The sequence below is a fragment of the Dermacentor silvarum genome, chromosome 7 (assembly GCF_013339745.2).
Source record: "Dermacentor silvarum isolate Dsil-2018 chromosome 7, BIME_Dsil_1.4, whole genome shotgun sequence".
Classification (NCBI taxonomy): Eukaryota; Metazoa; Arthropoda; class Arachnida; order Ixodida; family Ixodidae; genus Dermacentor; species Dermacentor silvarum.
In genome coordinates, this window is record NC_051160.1 from 63,221,521 (window position 1) to 63,237,810 (window position 16,290).

General features: G+C 47.6%; 1 protein-coding gene across 1 annotated transcript in view; it reads left to right on the forward strand.

The window, feature by feature from the left end:
* Positions 1-16,290, forward strand: part of LOC119458120 (synaptosomal-associated protein 25-like) — a 327,829-nt gene that overhangs the window by 301,834 nt on the left and 9,705 nt on the right. Inside the window, 1 exon segment of the mRNA XM_049670760.1 lies at positions 3,631-3,775. Within this exon segment, the coding sequence (XP_049526717.1) occupies positions 3,631-3,775 (145 nt within the window).

Below are 16,290 nucleotides of genomic sequence, written 5' to 3' on the forward strand. Positions count from 1 at the left end.
TAGCCTTCGATTTTCACTGCGCGGAGATGGTTAGACGTAGTTTAGTTATAGGAGTTATAGACAAAACTAGCGCAGCCCGAAAGGCGGGGACGCAGACCGAAAGGCACACATGGCGCTCACTTTCAACAGTGTCGTTGGACGATCGTTGGACGTAAGCTTCCGCCGAGTGTGTCCGCCCTCCGTGCCGTGTTTACCTTGCCATGGATTGGCACCTTGCCCAAGCCTCAAAGACCCTTGCATATTTATAGAATTTTGGGCGGGTACTATCCCCTTTTCGGGGACGAGACCGGTCGCTAGTCAGGTAACAGTTGACAAGTTAAACAGTGGCGCATCCACCGACCACTGTGCTCTGCACGACAGATTCCTGTTGTCCTTCCTTCATGCCACTCTCGAATCGAACCCGCCCGCGTGGCCAATTTTGACCCGTTCCTTCGCGGAGCAGTCACGCCATACGCGCACGAGCTCGTACGCGACAACAAAATCACAAGAAGAATACGTCCCGAACGCGAGTTTGTCTTTCCTCTTCTCTCCCTCTATTTCTAAGCCGTAAAGTACCGGAGCGTGGTGTCTGCGTGCTGCAGCATCATCAGCCTGCATTCTATATGATGCACGCCGCCATTGATTCTGATTTGCGGCCAGAGCGGCGTTGTCGGCTTTCCGGCTTTCTCCACGGTTCGATATATCGGGCCCCGGCGAACGGCCAGCCGTAGCCGGTGCAACTACACTCACGACTGTAGGGGCGCGCAGTCTTTGTTTCTTGTTCAGTATCGCATGTTGTGCTGCGCGAACGGTCGGTAGGCGCCGTGTTTTTAGCCCGTTGTTCGAATGTCGATGCTGGCGGCCGTACCGTGCGCTGCTCGAATCGTTTGGTGAAAAGTAGAATGCCTCTCCTTACCTATCGCCCCCCCCCCCCCTCCCTATATTTCGTGTCTTGAACTGCACCGGTGGCACAACTGTTTACGCGGTTTCTTCACGTTGTTGCTCGTTGTGGCTGATTTATTTACGAGCGCGTTGAATTCAACGAGAGGGAAAGCGAAAAAAAATCTGTTTGTGTTTGTTTTGATTCCCTCTGGTTGGTTGTTGTCGTTTACAAGCGCCGCATCGTAATGAACGGGAGTGCCAAAGGGCAGCAGCACCCTCACTAGGGACGCGCCAGTCTATGGTACTAAACAAACGCAATGAGCCGCTGCCAACGAGCAGGCAAATTGTTTATTCTTCCTTGTTTATTTACCGTTCTCTCGTATAACGGCCTTGCTTTCAAGGTAATACGTAAATCGATGCCCAGACGTGCCAGGGACCGAGAAAACCTGTGCGGGTGCTCCGAGCATGAAGAGATAATGAAGGTGTGTGTGCCTTGCGTACCGGCGAGCTTGCGCGTTTCGTCTTTCGTTCTTCGCCAAGGTTCGCGTGGCGCACGAAAGCCGAGCGTTTTTTTCGAGAGCCCGATCGATTGCCATCCGCGGCGCGGCTCGAGGCAAATGAGCAGAACAAAGCGCGCATCACGGGCAACGTAATGGAAACGATACACTTTGCGTGCCTCTAGTACTTCCTCGTTCGTTCTTTTTTTTTTTATTGCGATAGCAATTATATGGACACTTCAACCGAATTTCTGCCGTCGCCGTGAGGTTCCGTATAGATTCCAAGGGCGATAAAATCGTCGTCGCGCGCCGTATGCGCGAGCGAAAGCGCGCGGGGGACGTGTGCTATCACGGAAAGCGAAGGCACGGCGGAAAGCAAACGCGACCGTCGCGCGAAAGGCCGTGGGGGTATGGGAAGGAGGGAGGCGTGGCGACGCTGTGCTGCTTCACCAAATGCTTATCTTGCAACCGGGCGCAAGGGGAACTGGCCACTCAATCTCCCACGCGAAAGCAAGAAATCGGGAAGGCAGCGCGGGAGGGAGGGGGGGGGGGGCAGCTTCTCCTGTGCCAACAACTTCTCTGCACAACTCCTCTGCACTTTGAACGGCAGTGGCGCTCGCCCGCACCGTCTCTTATCTCCACACGGCTCTGACCTTTGTATGCGCTGTGCATTCGCCGCTCAGTTTCGGTTGAAGCGATAGACCGCGCGAACCTTCGCCCGCTGCGGCGGCTCCGCTTGCTGCCAGCGCTTTGACAGTCGTCTGCGGTCATTCAATGTGATCTATTCATGTTTGCTTGTGCGCGCTGACACCACGATTATTAATTCAGTTAGTAAGCGAATGTGTCTTAGTTTATGCAGCCGATAAAACTACTATTCCTACTCCGAATAGCTCTCTACTAATTTGCTGTCGCAATCGATGCTTCGCCTTTCGAGCGAAACTGCGACATTTTTTTTTGCGTTTTGTGTAGGTGTTATCCAGTTGTTCCCTGATTCCGTAAAACGGCGTCCAAATCTCGCAGACTTGGAAATGGTCGGGGAATGTGTCAGATCTGGAAAATTTGGGAAAATAATTAACATGGAATTTTCACCGTGGTTGCGTTGAATCGGCGGAAATCTGGTACCTTTGGTGGTTATATCGAAGTTAAAGGTATACTGCCAAAAGAAAGCAAAGTTTTTGACTGAACCTATGCGTAATTCGCGAATAATGGTGTCGTTTGCTGGTGTTGTGAGAGTGAGCCGGGCCTGGTGGTTGGCATATCGCGAAATACAGTTTGTCTAATATCTGATACCGCACCGTCCTCACACACGATTTAGACAAGCTTAGTGCATACTAGGAGGTGTTGAACATTAAGAGCCGGAGTTAGTAGCATGACAAACTGTAAACTACAAATTTTTGTTTGCGCCTGAACCTAAGTGTCATGGACTGCTGCGGAATTTTCGTAAGTTCAGTCGGGGAGAACGTATAGAAATTTGGGCATTTGAAAATGCCGACGGTAGTAGACATCCTGGGTAACGTTTGTCGCCCCAGCATGCTAAGCTGCGAAGCTGCGGCCGCACTGCGATGGTGGTGAATTCCAAAATGCTCGTGTACTTCGATTAAAGTGCGCCTTGAAGATCCCCAGGTGGTCTGATTTAATCCAGAGTCCCCCACTACGGCGCGCCTGATAATCCTTTCGCGGTTTTGGTGTGTGAAACCCCGGAAGATAACTAAATTCTCGCCCCAGTAGTTCAGGGTTCGTGGCCCAGTATTGACCCCACCCGCAGCCAGAGGGACCTTAGATGGCTTGTTTCTCGGTTCCTTTTCCTGAGCCAATGCGGGCGCGTCGGTCGGGTTTTATAGGCGGCTTGTGCCGATGGACTTCATAATAATTAATTGGGGTGGTAGTGGTGGGAGGGGGGGGGGGGGCGATTTTGTGTCCGCCTGATTATTAAGTATCCGAGAGTCCTAGCGTGGGGTCCAAATCAACATGAATTTACCTCACTCCCTCCCACCTCTCCCCTCCCACTGTGGCGTCACTCGTAGTGGGAAGTATTGCTCTTGAACGCTAAACCTCGTTAGCCGACACCACTCTCTTTCTTAGATGGGCCTGTAAAGTCGTTTGGGAAATTTAGACATTCGTATGCATAGATTTGGGTTATAGAACCGCAAGCCGTCTAATCTAATCCACAGCCCGTGCACTTGGGATTTTCTCTTTTCCGGCATTTTCGGGACGTTAAATCGAATCAATCAACCGATCACTCCTTTCTTTTTTTCTTTCTTTCTTTTTGCAGAATTACGAACGACGACCGTGAGAATGAGATGGAAGACAACATGGTTCAAGTGTCCACCATGATCGGGAACCTGCGCAACATGGCAATCGACATGGGCAGCGAGATTGAGTCGCAAAATCGGCAGATCGACAGGATCAACCAGAAGGTACGTTCGGTGCTCCGTCACGCCGGCATGCGCGGAAGAAAGGTAAAAGTAAAAAAAAGAAAAAAAAAACATTGCCTGGACTGCGCGCTCACGAACCACGCTACAGCTACTTCCACAGCGCCACACATTGCATTTATGCACTCCGTCTCAACGCTTCACTCTTGGTCGAACGCGGACCACTACACATTTGGCGCACGAGTTTATGTGCACGCCGCACCGCGACGTTGCAAATATTTAATGCCCCGATATCTTACTGCGCCCTTGAGTACGGAATAAATGCGGCGTTATCGTGCAATATGTACGGGAATAGCTTCGCTAACTCTGTGCAGAAGTTGATGTTTCCAACATGGCTCGGGCCACAGATCAGATCAGATCAGATCAGATAGATAGATAGATAGATAGATAGATAGATATAATAGATAGATAGATAGATAGATAGATAGATAGATAGATAGATAGATAGATAGATAGATAGATAGATAGATAGATAGATAGATAGATAGATAGATAGATAGATAGATAGATAGATAGATAGATAGATAGATAGATAGATGAAAATGTCTGACATAACCGTAACATTATTGTTTAGCTAGGCCTTTTACACCTTTGTCACTACGAGATATAGCACACTTCAACATCCTTATCATTCTTGTCCGGCTCTTGTATTCCATAGACTTGGCGCTCTTTGGCCAAAGATGCCCTTGTGCCATCAAAACCCATCAATCGTCATCGGGCCACAGATAATGACGGGTCGTTATCCAGGCTGGCACGTGGTCAGTCGTGGGGTCGTCTGTATTGGTTGAGACGGAGTGTAGCCGTAGCATGCACACGTCACACAACACCGCCTCTCTTCGCGAGCACCAACCGACACACCCTGCCACTGGAGCAGACTCCCGGCTATAGCGCATGGAGGCTTAGGAGCAGGAGCGGTGTTAGGGCCACGCTGACCCGTTTAAGAGATGCGGCTCGTTTAGCTGTATGGCGCGTGAACACAGATTGAATGTTCCTTCAGGTTGTGTCGTTTAGTAGCAACTGTGTATCGCTTAGCGACGACACAGCAGACTGCTCACATAACGCGTACATCTCTGCAGTCGGCTTCAAAAGTTCACGGTTGCGAAATCAGAGAGAGAGAGAAAAAAAAAGAAGGCGGAATATTTTCGCATCCTGGGCACGTAGTGTGTTATTCCGATTTCAAGTCTGTGCAAATGTAACAACAATGCCGTGTTGTACAGGGTTTACTGGCCGCGATCACAAAGTGCACACTTTTGACGCCGACTGTACGCATCCTTGTCCTGGTATCCATGGGCCGGGATAACTGTAGTCATGTTCTGTCTGCTTGAGAACGGAGGAAAACATTTCGCCATTCTTTAATGTTCTTGGTAATTTAAGATGCTAGAAATCATGCTGGCAGACAAGTTTTGTTTGTCTCCGTGCTTGGCGAGTGGCCAATTCAACAAACACGATCTTTGCGAAATGTTTCTTCGCATCCATCAGTGTTATTTTGACGAGGTGGGCGCTGTTATTCTTTCCTTCTAGGAATTATCTCCCAATATTGCTCGTTTTGGGGCGTCTCTAAAATACATCAGCGCAGGAAATCAGATCCTCGCGCAGCATTCTTCTCTCTGTTACTGTCTTTGTAACGTAATTCTCGTTCATTTTTGTTCGAGTCTAGTCACCCGAAAGGTCGTCATAGCGACCTCTTCTTCCGTTTTTTTTTTTTTTTTTTTTTTGCCACGTTAGCATTAATCAGAGATCGCAGGCCAAACACTTGTTGGACACTAATATTCAGTGAACAGACACCTGACAAATGCGTCACATTCGACTTTTATGAATGCATTTTGTAGCCACTTACTCTCGATTTTACCGCAGTCGTCGGGGTAGCCCCCGAGCGACAGCCGGTTGTGTTGTAGGTGTTTTGCCGTGACGTCATACGTTATCTCCTGTCGTATACACCAGATAGTGCGTCTAGCTTAGCATTGTGTGTTCTACGCCAGATGGCGTTAAGGTGTGGCCACTCGCCAAGTACTCGCCGAGTACTCCACGAGTACTCGCAGTGGGGCGGAGGCTCACACAAGCTGTTTGTTTCTCAATAAGAATAATGTGTGTCTGATAACGGGATTCGACTTGTTGTTTCAAACGAAGCGTGAGAGATGTCGAAATAATGCAGGCTTGAGGAGTGAAGTGCTTCAGGTAACAGCTGACGAACGGTGCACACGAACAGTGATTTATCTATCGGTTAATTCATCGCTATCTCTGTGACACGAGAAATGTCGAGAAACGAGCTCAGATAACCACGCAGCAGTCGTTAGACGCGTTGATGTGATGTCGACGCAGGAAGACCAAGCTTTCCTTCTTCAAAACTGGCTTGTAGGGACGAATCTCTGACCGACGTAATGAATAATTAGGCTTTCGCGTTATCGCTTTTTTATCTGGGTTTTGTCGGAAACAAGTGTGCTGAGCTGGACTGGCATTAAGGGACCAACCTTATGTGCGTTTGCGCATGGAGGAAATGAAGGCGATGGTTCCTTCACAAGGAATGCACTCATCTGAGCTCGCTAACGACACTCTAAGGCAGCAGGAGCCTCGCTCCTGACTCGAGATGAAGCTTTAACGACGCTTGCATCCCCATCCCCCCTCGCCCCAGCGTTACGACCGCTGTAACGACCGATGCTACATTCCTTGCGTGAACTAGTAGGCCCGCTTTTCTAATCTGTAAATATTTCATCACCGAGGCGAGCCACCGCGTTCGCCTACGAAGCAGCCGATTTCCATTGCTTCGGGCTCCTCTCTCCCGTTCACTCTTGAGGTCATTCCTGCCAACGGCTCGCTATCTAACGGGGGTTCCCGCGTCCCGTCTTATTAAAAACCGTGCGGCTTTCTCCAAGGAGGACTTTCCCAGGTAATCGAACGTGCCGTGCGTGCAAACTTCCGGTGTGCGTCGCGCTTCGAACGGCCGGATAATGAGCATCGAAACAGAATCGAGTTTCAGGGCCTGTATTCTCTAATGATCGTGCTTCGTCGATTCCATTTTCCTCGTACCATTCCTCGCGCTTCAATGGCAGTGTCTCGGCGTGTGAGCCACTAACTAGGGGTGGGGAACAATTGGAAAGGTAAGGTAAGCGTTACAAAATCGGGATCTAAATACAGCTAGCTTCTTGGAGGAGAAAACAAAAGAGAGGGAGAGACTCGGTGTATGCCGCGACCGAGTGTCGGAAGTCGAAGGCCGCGAACTGCGCTATTTGCCGAGCGTTCACAGTGAATTGCGCGGCGACAACGAAGCCTCCAAAAAGCGTTCTGCAAGGCGTGACGTCATGGTCGCACGAGGTTACGAGGGGGGCGTGATCGACGGGACGCAGTAACCCTTAGTGGCAGTTGACCCGACGGACGCTATAGGGAGCGAGCGAGCGCTCCACGCAGCTAGCGACTGCAACGCCACGCAATTTACTAACGCATATGGTGATGCCTCACCGGTAGCTCTGGCTCATGTGAGGCTTAGGCCACCATTATGATAGGTGGCACTGTAACCTTTACTGTGCTCGTCAGGTATTGACGCAGTGCAATTTTAACTCATATATTTTACTAGAAGAAGCTATAGGTATCGGGTTTGATGGTGAAAACATTTTTACTTAAAAAAAAAAAAAGACTAGATACTGGCCTCCGGGCCTGGGTTGGTCTCGCCTCTCCTATATCATGGAATCTGGGTTTGGAATCCGTGATATACGAGAGGAGTGAATTAAAAGGAAGGGACATGAACCCACACCCGGAGGCCATCCGGGAGAGTAAGGGATATTAGTCCTCGGGAACTTTTTTCTTAGTTCTCTGCCTCCCTGCTTGCAACGGCATAAATAAAAAAAAATGTGTGCGACCGGCCAGGACAACCTTGGCCGGTTTGTGTCTGCTGGTTCCTTATCTTAGTGTTGCAGACTGTACCGCGTTGAACATCTTGTCCATGCCTGTTTTGCAGTGGAAGGGAGTAAACAATCCCGTAGCTATGCGGCGCTTCCCCGCAATGGGGCGCGTCGTCTGCTACCGCTACTGGTGGTGGTGGAGCTGGTGATGGTGACGTCTGTCTCGTGTGTGTTGCTGTGTTGTTTGCTTCCTCTCTCTTTCCCTTTCCTCTTTGTGTGTTCTATCTCTCTCTCTCCTCCCCCTTCTCTCTCCTTTCTGCGCCTTCACTCAACGTGGTGACGAGTGGGGGCGCTCGCGTCAAGGTGGATGTGCCCGTGGTCGTCGTCTGCACCCGTGCTCTCCTCCTCATCCTCCTCTTCCTCACTGGTGGCGTGCCGTGTTGTTCTGCTCTCGCTGTCACGCAGACGTGTTTCCCACTCACTCACACACTCGCTCACTGTCTACCCACTCATTCAGACGCCGGTCACTTCGCTTCACCTTCCCGCATCACAACCCACATGTTTTCACTAACTCATTAAAGAGTTTCAGATTGAGGGGACGCAAGCGTTGGGGCCTCCCAGCGCTTGGGTTTGGCGCTGAGCCGTGCTCCCTCAAGGGCTGCAGGAAGATAGCGCCAACCTTTCATTTTCTGATAACAAATCACTTAGTAGTAACGCTTCGGGCCCCAACCCTTGCGTCCCCCTAATCTAAAACTCTTTATTGTCTTATGGTGTGTTGCGTTTGACTTCAGCCATCCACCGAATTCCAGGCTAGCGACCCTTCGTTCACCTCTCACCCCGATCACTGCTCCTTCTGGCGCTACAGTCGATTATGTTGCCCGTTCGCCTAAGAGTGGGCGGTTACCTTGTACTCGGTTCGTCGTGCGAGGCTCTTGGAATCGCGTAGCGTATTCGAATGGCTAAATCAGCGAAGAATGAGTGAGGCAGCGTATTTCCTTCGAGCTATTTAACGGGGGGTTCTTAGCGTTTCAAAACTCCTGTTCATCGTATGCAACTTGTGATCTATATGGGGTTAGATTTGTTCTGAAGCAGTCTCAGCTTTAATACTGATTTGCCTGCGGTGGCTGGAAGTGGTGGACCTGCCGCAGGGTGCCGGTATTTATTGAAATAGTGAGATTAAAAAAAAGAAACACAGAAAAAAGGCAAGCCTACCGCAAAGAGTATACGTGCATGAAATATTACTTTACGAAAACAAGTTAATAATTAGAATATCAAATAACAAGTCACACTCAGTGCAAATTTTCACGAAGCTTGCGGGGTTTACTGAGAATCCTTCAGTGTCGACGAAGTGGAGTTGGCTGGCCTACTGGTCACGATAGGATATCGTGGCCGAACGGGCATGTTAAAGAACAAAAAAAAAAAAGAAGAATAAGAAAGCATCGGTAATGTCACGGGATTTAAACGGACAGCACTTGGACCTATTGTTCTTGGAGCAAGCTGGGCGAGAATTGAATTGAATTCACCGACGACTGACGGTCTTAGCGCGTGTCTCCTTTTTCGAGCCCACATCTTCGCCTCAGTCAGAAAAGAAAGGATTAGGTTGAAGCAAAGCCTCCGACGTCACCCACACGCAGGCACGCAATTTTCGAAAGCGGCGACGCGTCGCCAAAGTCTAGAGAAAGCAAATTTTAAAGAGGAAAATTCCTTTTCTTTTTTTTTTAGTGCGTGTTTAATGTGTCTTTAGATCGAGCGAACTTGGCGTCGCCTGACAAAATCACAGCTGCCAGCGCATGAAAGGAACGCGACCTAGCAGTGTTCGTAGAACGACATGTCGAAAGCAAATTGGCATCTGGGTGGTAGAACGGTTTTGCGTGTGCGGTGTTTTTCAAATGGTTCCAGCCAGCCGTACTGAATGGATTTCTGGAACCGAAGAATGCGAGCACCCCCGAATAAAGAAAATTACTAAATCTTCGTCTAGCTTTTAATTATTGGGCGCAAGGTAACAATTACTTCTGAGTTAACGATTAATCTTATCCATCCGCCTATCCTTTAGTTTTCTGCATTGAGAGATGCAATTAACGAACTAACAAAGCAATGTTTATTTTTCCTTTTTTTTCGGGAAAGTTTGACATTAACAAGTCGCGTTTTGGGGGAAGTTGAATGAAAAAAAAAAAAAAGCTGGGTGCAGTGTAGGGGGATAGTCTAGCTATTGCTAAATGCCGAGGCTGTAATTTCACGGTAGTAACCACGCTACGAAACACCGCGTCGCATTTTTCTTGGCATTAATACACGTCTTCTTGAGTATGTTTCACTAAGCACATTTAACACTTACTACCATCTGCATTTCACTTTGTTTCGAGTGGTTTCTATCAAGGAGCACATGTTAGTCAGTAGTGCTTACATTTGCAAGGAAATAAGGAAACAGTGGTAAAATAGTAGCCAATACGAAACGGTCCAATGGCGGCCATTTTGAAGGACGCTCAGCTTGGTTTAAAAGAGCTAGCTCTGTGAAAAATAAACATGATAGCGGGCTGTGTTGACGTAAAAGGGCGCGCAGAGTTTTTTAGTCTTAAACCGTTGTGTACAGATTCACCGTCGCTGACGTCGAGGTGTTATGAACATGTTACGCAATTATGCAATATCGTCAGGAACGTATCGTGTGCGCAAACCTGCGCAGACGATAAGTTTTGCACAGGTTTAGTTAACACTGAGGTTAGTTTGTTCACCTGCCACGTCATCGCTTCAGTGAAGTGTCGTGTGCCACAATGCCATTTCACTTGTCGACACTTAGTCGTTGCGCTGTTTGCATAATTCGATGGAATCAGCAGACAGGAAACTGAACTTGAGCCACTTTAGTCCTTCGCGTCCGACTGCAACGCATGCACGGCACCGGACGTCATCAACTGTCTCGTGACCTCCCGCACCGGTGTCTTGCGTCATCTGTAAGTGTGTGCATGTTCCTCTGTCTATCTCTCTCTCTCTCTCTTTCTGCCGTCTGCACGACCGCTTTCTCTGCATGCCGTCTCTACTGTCAAGTCTTCTCCGAAACGTCTTCCCCACCACCAGAAGCTGTGCGGACCACCCACGGTGACGTATATTCATATCCAGACTACGTTTTCTCTCTCTCTCTCTTTTCTCACATCATGCGTCGCGACGCAAGTCATTCTTGGCATGACGTCATCGCTTTCTGCGCATGCAGCTCCTCCCCCTCTCTCTCTTTCCCAATCGCCTTCTGTTCTGCTTTTTTGCCTCGACATCTTGTAGACGTCGTTGAGCAAGTTTGCGTTTGCTTTCGCCTCAATACTGACATGCAGTTTTGTCGCGTACGTTATCACTTCTTTTTTTTTTTTTCTTTTACTCCACAGCGTTTTTCTGTAAACATTTGCGGGCCGACGCCGTCTTGGGAGAAATAGTACCTCGATCGGACAGCAGTGCGATAGGCTTCGTGTCTTTCGCATGTTTGCTTGCGCCGTTATTCGCGTTTGGAAATGTGAAACATTGGAACCTTTAAGGCAAGGCAGTGTGTGTCAATGCTCGTCGTCCTTTTTCTAGTCGGAGTCCACGCCGACACCGCTGGACGCATTGTAACTTTATTTTTCGTTTTTTTTTTATTTTTGTTTACAGATGGCGTAAACTTCAGAGCCGATATTTAATTTATCTTGTCATTTCTTTGTGTGTGTGTGCATGTGCGCAAACAAACGCATGACCGAAATCTAGCAGACTGGAAACGTAAACACCATTGTCGATGTAGACTGGCAGGCGCGATACAATAACATAGGCCTCGGAAACGCAGGCAGGATTTTTTTGTTTGTTTATTGAAATTTGTCTATCTCTCTCTTCTTTCTTTCTTTTTTTTTCCTGAAGGTAGAGCGCAGAACGCACCATGCCGTGTTTACAAGACCGCTGTACTGTTCTTTTTTTTATTTTTTTACGCTATTGTAAATGGAACGACGCCCCCATAAAGCGAACGGCTAGACTCTGAACCGATAGATGGCGCCGTCTTCCTTGTTTGCCCTTCCGTAGCTGGAGATCTGGTGTCACTTCGTGTACTTGACCTCGTCCTTTTTCTGCGCTTTTTTTTTATGTTGGCACCATCTTTTTTTCTCAAGCGGGCTTAGAGCTTTTCTGCTATACTTTTTTTCTAAGCAAACCCTCCCTCATTTTTCTGCGTGTCGTCGGGGTATTTAATGACTGTTCGTGCCGCAGATGCACTTTCTGTGGTAGATTTCACGCCGTTTTTTTACGTTATCTTCGGTTAATCATTTCTTTCCCCTTTCCTTATTTTTTCGTCTTAGCTTTTGTGCAGGCCTTAGAATTATCGTGATGGCAATGGTTACAGTGTCGCCGTGAAGACTGCGAGCTTCGATAAACTTTAGTCCTGACACCATAAGTTTGGCATCATAATTTATTCTTATTAAAGGTTCAGTAATGATGCAGATACTTGGGATGTACGAATTAATTCAAGCGTGAACAAGTCGAAAGCGATTAGCATGCGTTGCTGCGTGTTCATTTTCACCGGCGTTTACAACATTGCTTTGTATTTAATTGGGTTTTGAAACGTTTATTTGGGATTAAAGAATGCTCGGAAACCGGCTACGGAGCCCTTTCACATTTCTATACCATGTCATTACGCTTAAGAGGCGTTCTGATTAGATTTATATTTCGCGTTTTCATTTGTGCTGACGTGGCACATTTGTTGCCGACGTTTGCCGAACGTAAATATAATTTCTAGCCTTCCACTGTGTCAGTGGCAGCTGTTTGTATTCGTGGTTTAGAATGATATACAGTCGAACGCGGATATATCGAATCTGAAGGGCATCACAAAAAGTTCGATGTATAGGTAATTCCATATATAAAATAAACATTGTATGCAAAAAGTTTCAAGCGAATTTTACTGCCGTTCGTTATACACAATAATTCGTTATATCTGGGTTCGATATATCCGGATTCGACTGTATGTGCCAAGTTCTTGTGAGCCGTAATATCAGTGGTTAGCATTTTGTATATTCTTACTATGTCATTGTTTTATTCCCTGAAAAAAAATTTGGAGGACGCTTAAGCTTCGCCTTATGAGTAGAATAGCGATAGCGTTATCGGGACCCGTTCGCATCGCATCGTTCGCATACGGCAAGTAGGCTTCATTCACTGCAACACTGCACGTGGGAAAGCCAGCTTACAAAGACCATGCTTACACCGATCTCCTTAAAGTCGGCTTCACTTTTAAACAGAAATGTATTGCTGGAAAGGCGTTTTTCCAGGGGCAATATAAGTGGTCTTATAATAAAATGTGAAGGCCCTAGCAGCTTTTTTATTATTTATTGATTGTTTGCTATTGCCCCGACGCTCGCAGGTCTGGTAGAAATGCTGGAAAAGGGGTTTGTGTTTGAGTTTCCTCGTAGCAGAATTAGGTTTTCTCGTACATTCAAATTACAATCCGACGCCGATTGGTAAACAATCCGACGGCGAATCCGACGCCGAATGGTAAAGTCGTACTTTACCATTTTTTTTTATCACTGTGAGAAATTCAGTTTTTGTTCACCAAAACCTTGCACCACGTGGAGGGCCTGCGCTGTCGATGGGGTTGGATGATTTTCTCCGCCATCCGCGATCACACGCCGGTTGCCGACGCCGGATTTTCTGTGACACGGAGCCCTAAATGCTATCGCGTTAAAAAAACAACTCTAAGGAACTGCCTCAAGTACGTACATGCCGCATGCCGCTCAATTCCTCGGTTTTCGTCGCGAAATTATTTTATTTAGCACACTAGAAAATTATTCTGCTTTACCACACTACTACGTGTGCTAAGGTAATTTAGGTGTCATGTCATTGTGTTAAGGCAACCTGAGCTGTGACGCTGCAATAACTGTACGCTGATGATATCTCCGCGGAACCCGGCTCTCCCATTATTTTGTTATGTGCCGCCATAGAGCTAAAGACGTTAACGTTGTTTGGCAGCGTGCCATGTAGCGGAAAACGTCGCGTTTTTTTTTTTTTTTTTTTCTCTGTCTCAAACTTTTATTTTATAGTCGCTGTTAGGACCGTTCAACCTAACATTCCGCCTAATCTTTGATGCGGGTATGCGTTTCTTTGTGGTATACAGTTAGTAGCGCGCATTTGGCCGTGAATTCAAATAGGGCGGCGTCTAGACGACGCTTTATGTCAAGCTAAAGCGAAGCGCGGGATTAGACGGGTGCCTATAGAAGAATATGTCGCTGGCAAAGCAACGCCTGCCATTGGTTACTCGTGCAAGGCTTCGAAACCCGGAACAGTGACGTCACGCACGCGGCACGGAGGCCTTCGCAGCCAACTACGTAGTAAAGAAAAGCGGAACGTCATGTGCGCATCTGCATGTTCGTCTGCAGTCGTTTAATTCTCTTTCTTTTTCGTTTTTTTTTTTTCTTTTTAAGGCGAAAGCCTTAAATCTATGTTTCAAGGTCGCGTTCGCGTGAACCAAGGAAGGCCAGAAGCAAACCGAAGCATGTCCAGCCGTGTATAAGGGATTATTATTAGCAAGGTTACTTAATAATTGATTAGTGATTGGATTAGGGTGGACTAACGTTGATTAAGGTTGATTAGCGTGGATTAAGATGGATCAAGAAGGATTAAGGTGAATTATACAATAGGCTTAACACGGCTTTCGCCTTCGCTTCTCTTAGGCGATAGTTAAGGACAGCTGGGATTTTTTTTTTTTTTTTTTTTTTTTGTGGGTATGTACTTTTGTCCGGCTGCAGTGGAAACCGATTTGCACCCTAAGGGGCGCCTTCGGTTTATAGTTCATAGCCTTATAACTGTAATGGGTGTAAGAGTGTGAGTTGTAATTGGCTTGCACCCTTAGGGACCTTCGAGGGTGTAAAGTGGTTTTCAGCGTTGTATGGCGCCACGGTTCCGAGTGTTTAGCGATTAATGCTGTCTGTAGAAGACGTTAAAAAAAAAAGACAAGCCAACGCGCTTCGTGTAACGTCGTGGCTGTTTTGCTGCTTAAGGTTCTGTGCAGGCTGTGTCAGAATCATTTAGAAGGCTGTTGTTTTCCAGCGATAACTGTTTTTAGCGCGAGGAAAGCGCGAGTGATAACTGCCCACTGAAATAAAGTATTCATTAATTAAGCAGATGGGGGCAGGTCTGCGCGTCGCCGCTATGGGGACGTGGCGGCCGGTGTGGACAGATGTTTTCAACATAGTACAATATTAATGCGTTCTAGCGTCCGCTAACGAGGGGGCGCCCTACTTGAATTCAGGGCCGCGTATTCGTTTCAACTAGTTTGGGTTATTAATTAACCTCTACTTAAACCTAAATGCGCGTTATTTGTCCGCGCAAACGCGGCCGCTGCGGACAGGATTTGGTGCTTCGGCATGCATCAGACTCGACGAACACCTAGTAGTTGCGAGGGGCGAAGTATTTGTTAGCGCTAATGCTTGTTCGTTTGGATTCTGTCCCTGTTCCGTTCGTGTCAAAGATCATTTAAGCTGTACGACTAACCGGCCCGAGTAAGTAAGTCGTCGCGTTAAGTTTGTGGAGATAACGCCTTGTCATATCCGGAAAGCAAACCAATAAGTGGTTCGCGTTACTTCTTAAAGCGCGCTGGTGCGAAGAGCGCAAGACGAAGAACGGTGCCAGAAACGTGCTTTTGTATTTCTGTATTTGTATTGCTCTCACCGCTTTTCCTGCTTGGCTCTTCGATCGAGCGCGCTTTAAGAAGTAACTTGTGCAGCCGACGTCCCCGTCTCCGCTGCAGGGCGGTGCTTGGGTGCGTCTGGCAGCATCGTGACACCAGCGCAGCTTGTCACAACCACGAACGCGCACACACACACTCCGCACGGTACAACGCATCTTGGGCGCAGCACCGCCTGGTGCGTTACGACGCACACGCACCAGTGACCTCACACCTGTACCTGTCACGCGCACTGCGCTAAGGTTACGTTTCTTCGTTAGAGGAATCCTGCTAACCTCTCTATTCTGACGCCATGCGGTGTTGACGTCGCCACCTAAACAAGGAGTAGATGGATGCATGGATGGATGCAAAAGTTCAATGAAAGAAAAAGAAGACTGGTACAAATTTTGGGCATCACTTGAATTAAATATCTGCGATATAGCGCTAGGATTGGTAAGAAAACGAGGCGGCGATGGAGTAATGAGAAATGCGATTCAGGCATACATGCGCTTAGATGTTGTCGCTAACAATCGGGGATGAAATCGCCGAAAATGTCAAACTTCATTAATGCAGGATTTAAGCTTCCAACCATGTTCCTGCGGGGATTTGTTTTTTCATCTACTTTTTGTTAAACGTATCCTTATTAACTATATTAAACGTACTTTATAAACTACATTCGCAAATGCGAAGGTTTACAGCCTGCATTCTGAAAAAAATTACCGAGCTCGAACATTCCTACGTCTCGCGCACAAGTGTCGTCTTGTCAACTATACATCGAGTGAGAATGGCGCTGGCTGACTCATCTCAGCGGATGCAGATCGATGTTAAGGATTGCTGTAAGGCCTCGGCTGTTGCTAAGCCTGATCCAGCCTAATAGGGAGGAAGCCAGTCTTTAAACAAGCTGTTCAGTGTACAGATAGCGGTCTTACGTAACGGAATATGATGTGGCTGTCATGGTAAAATTATGCATCTCTAACGCGGCTAGCATGAGCAACTTGCGCTCCTTCTTTATTTGGAAC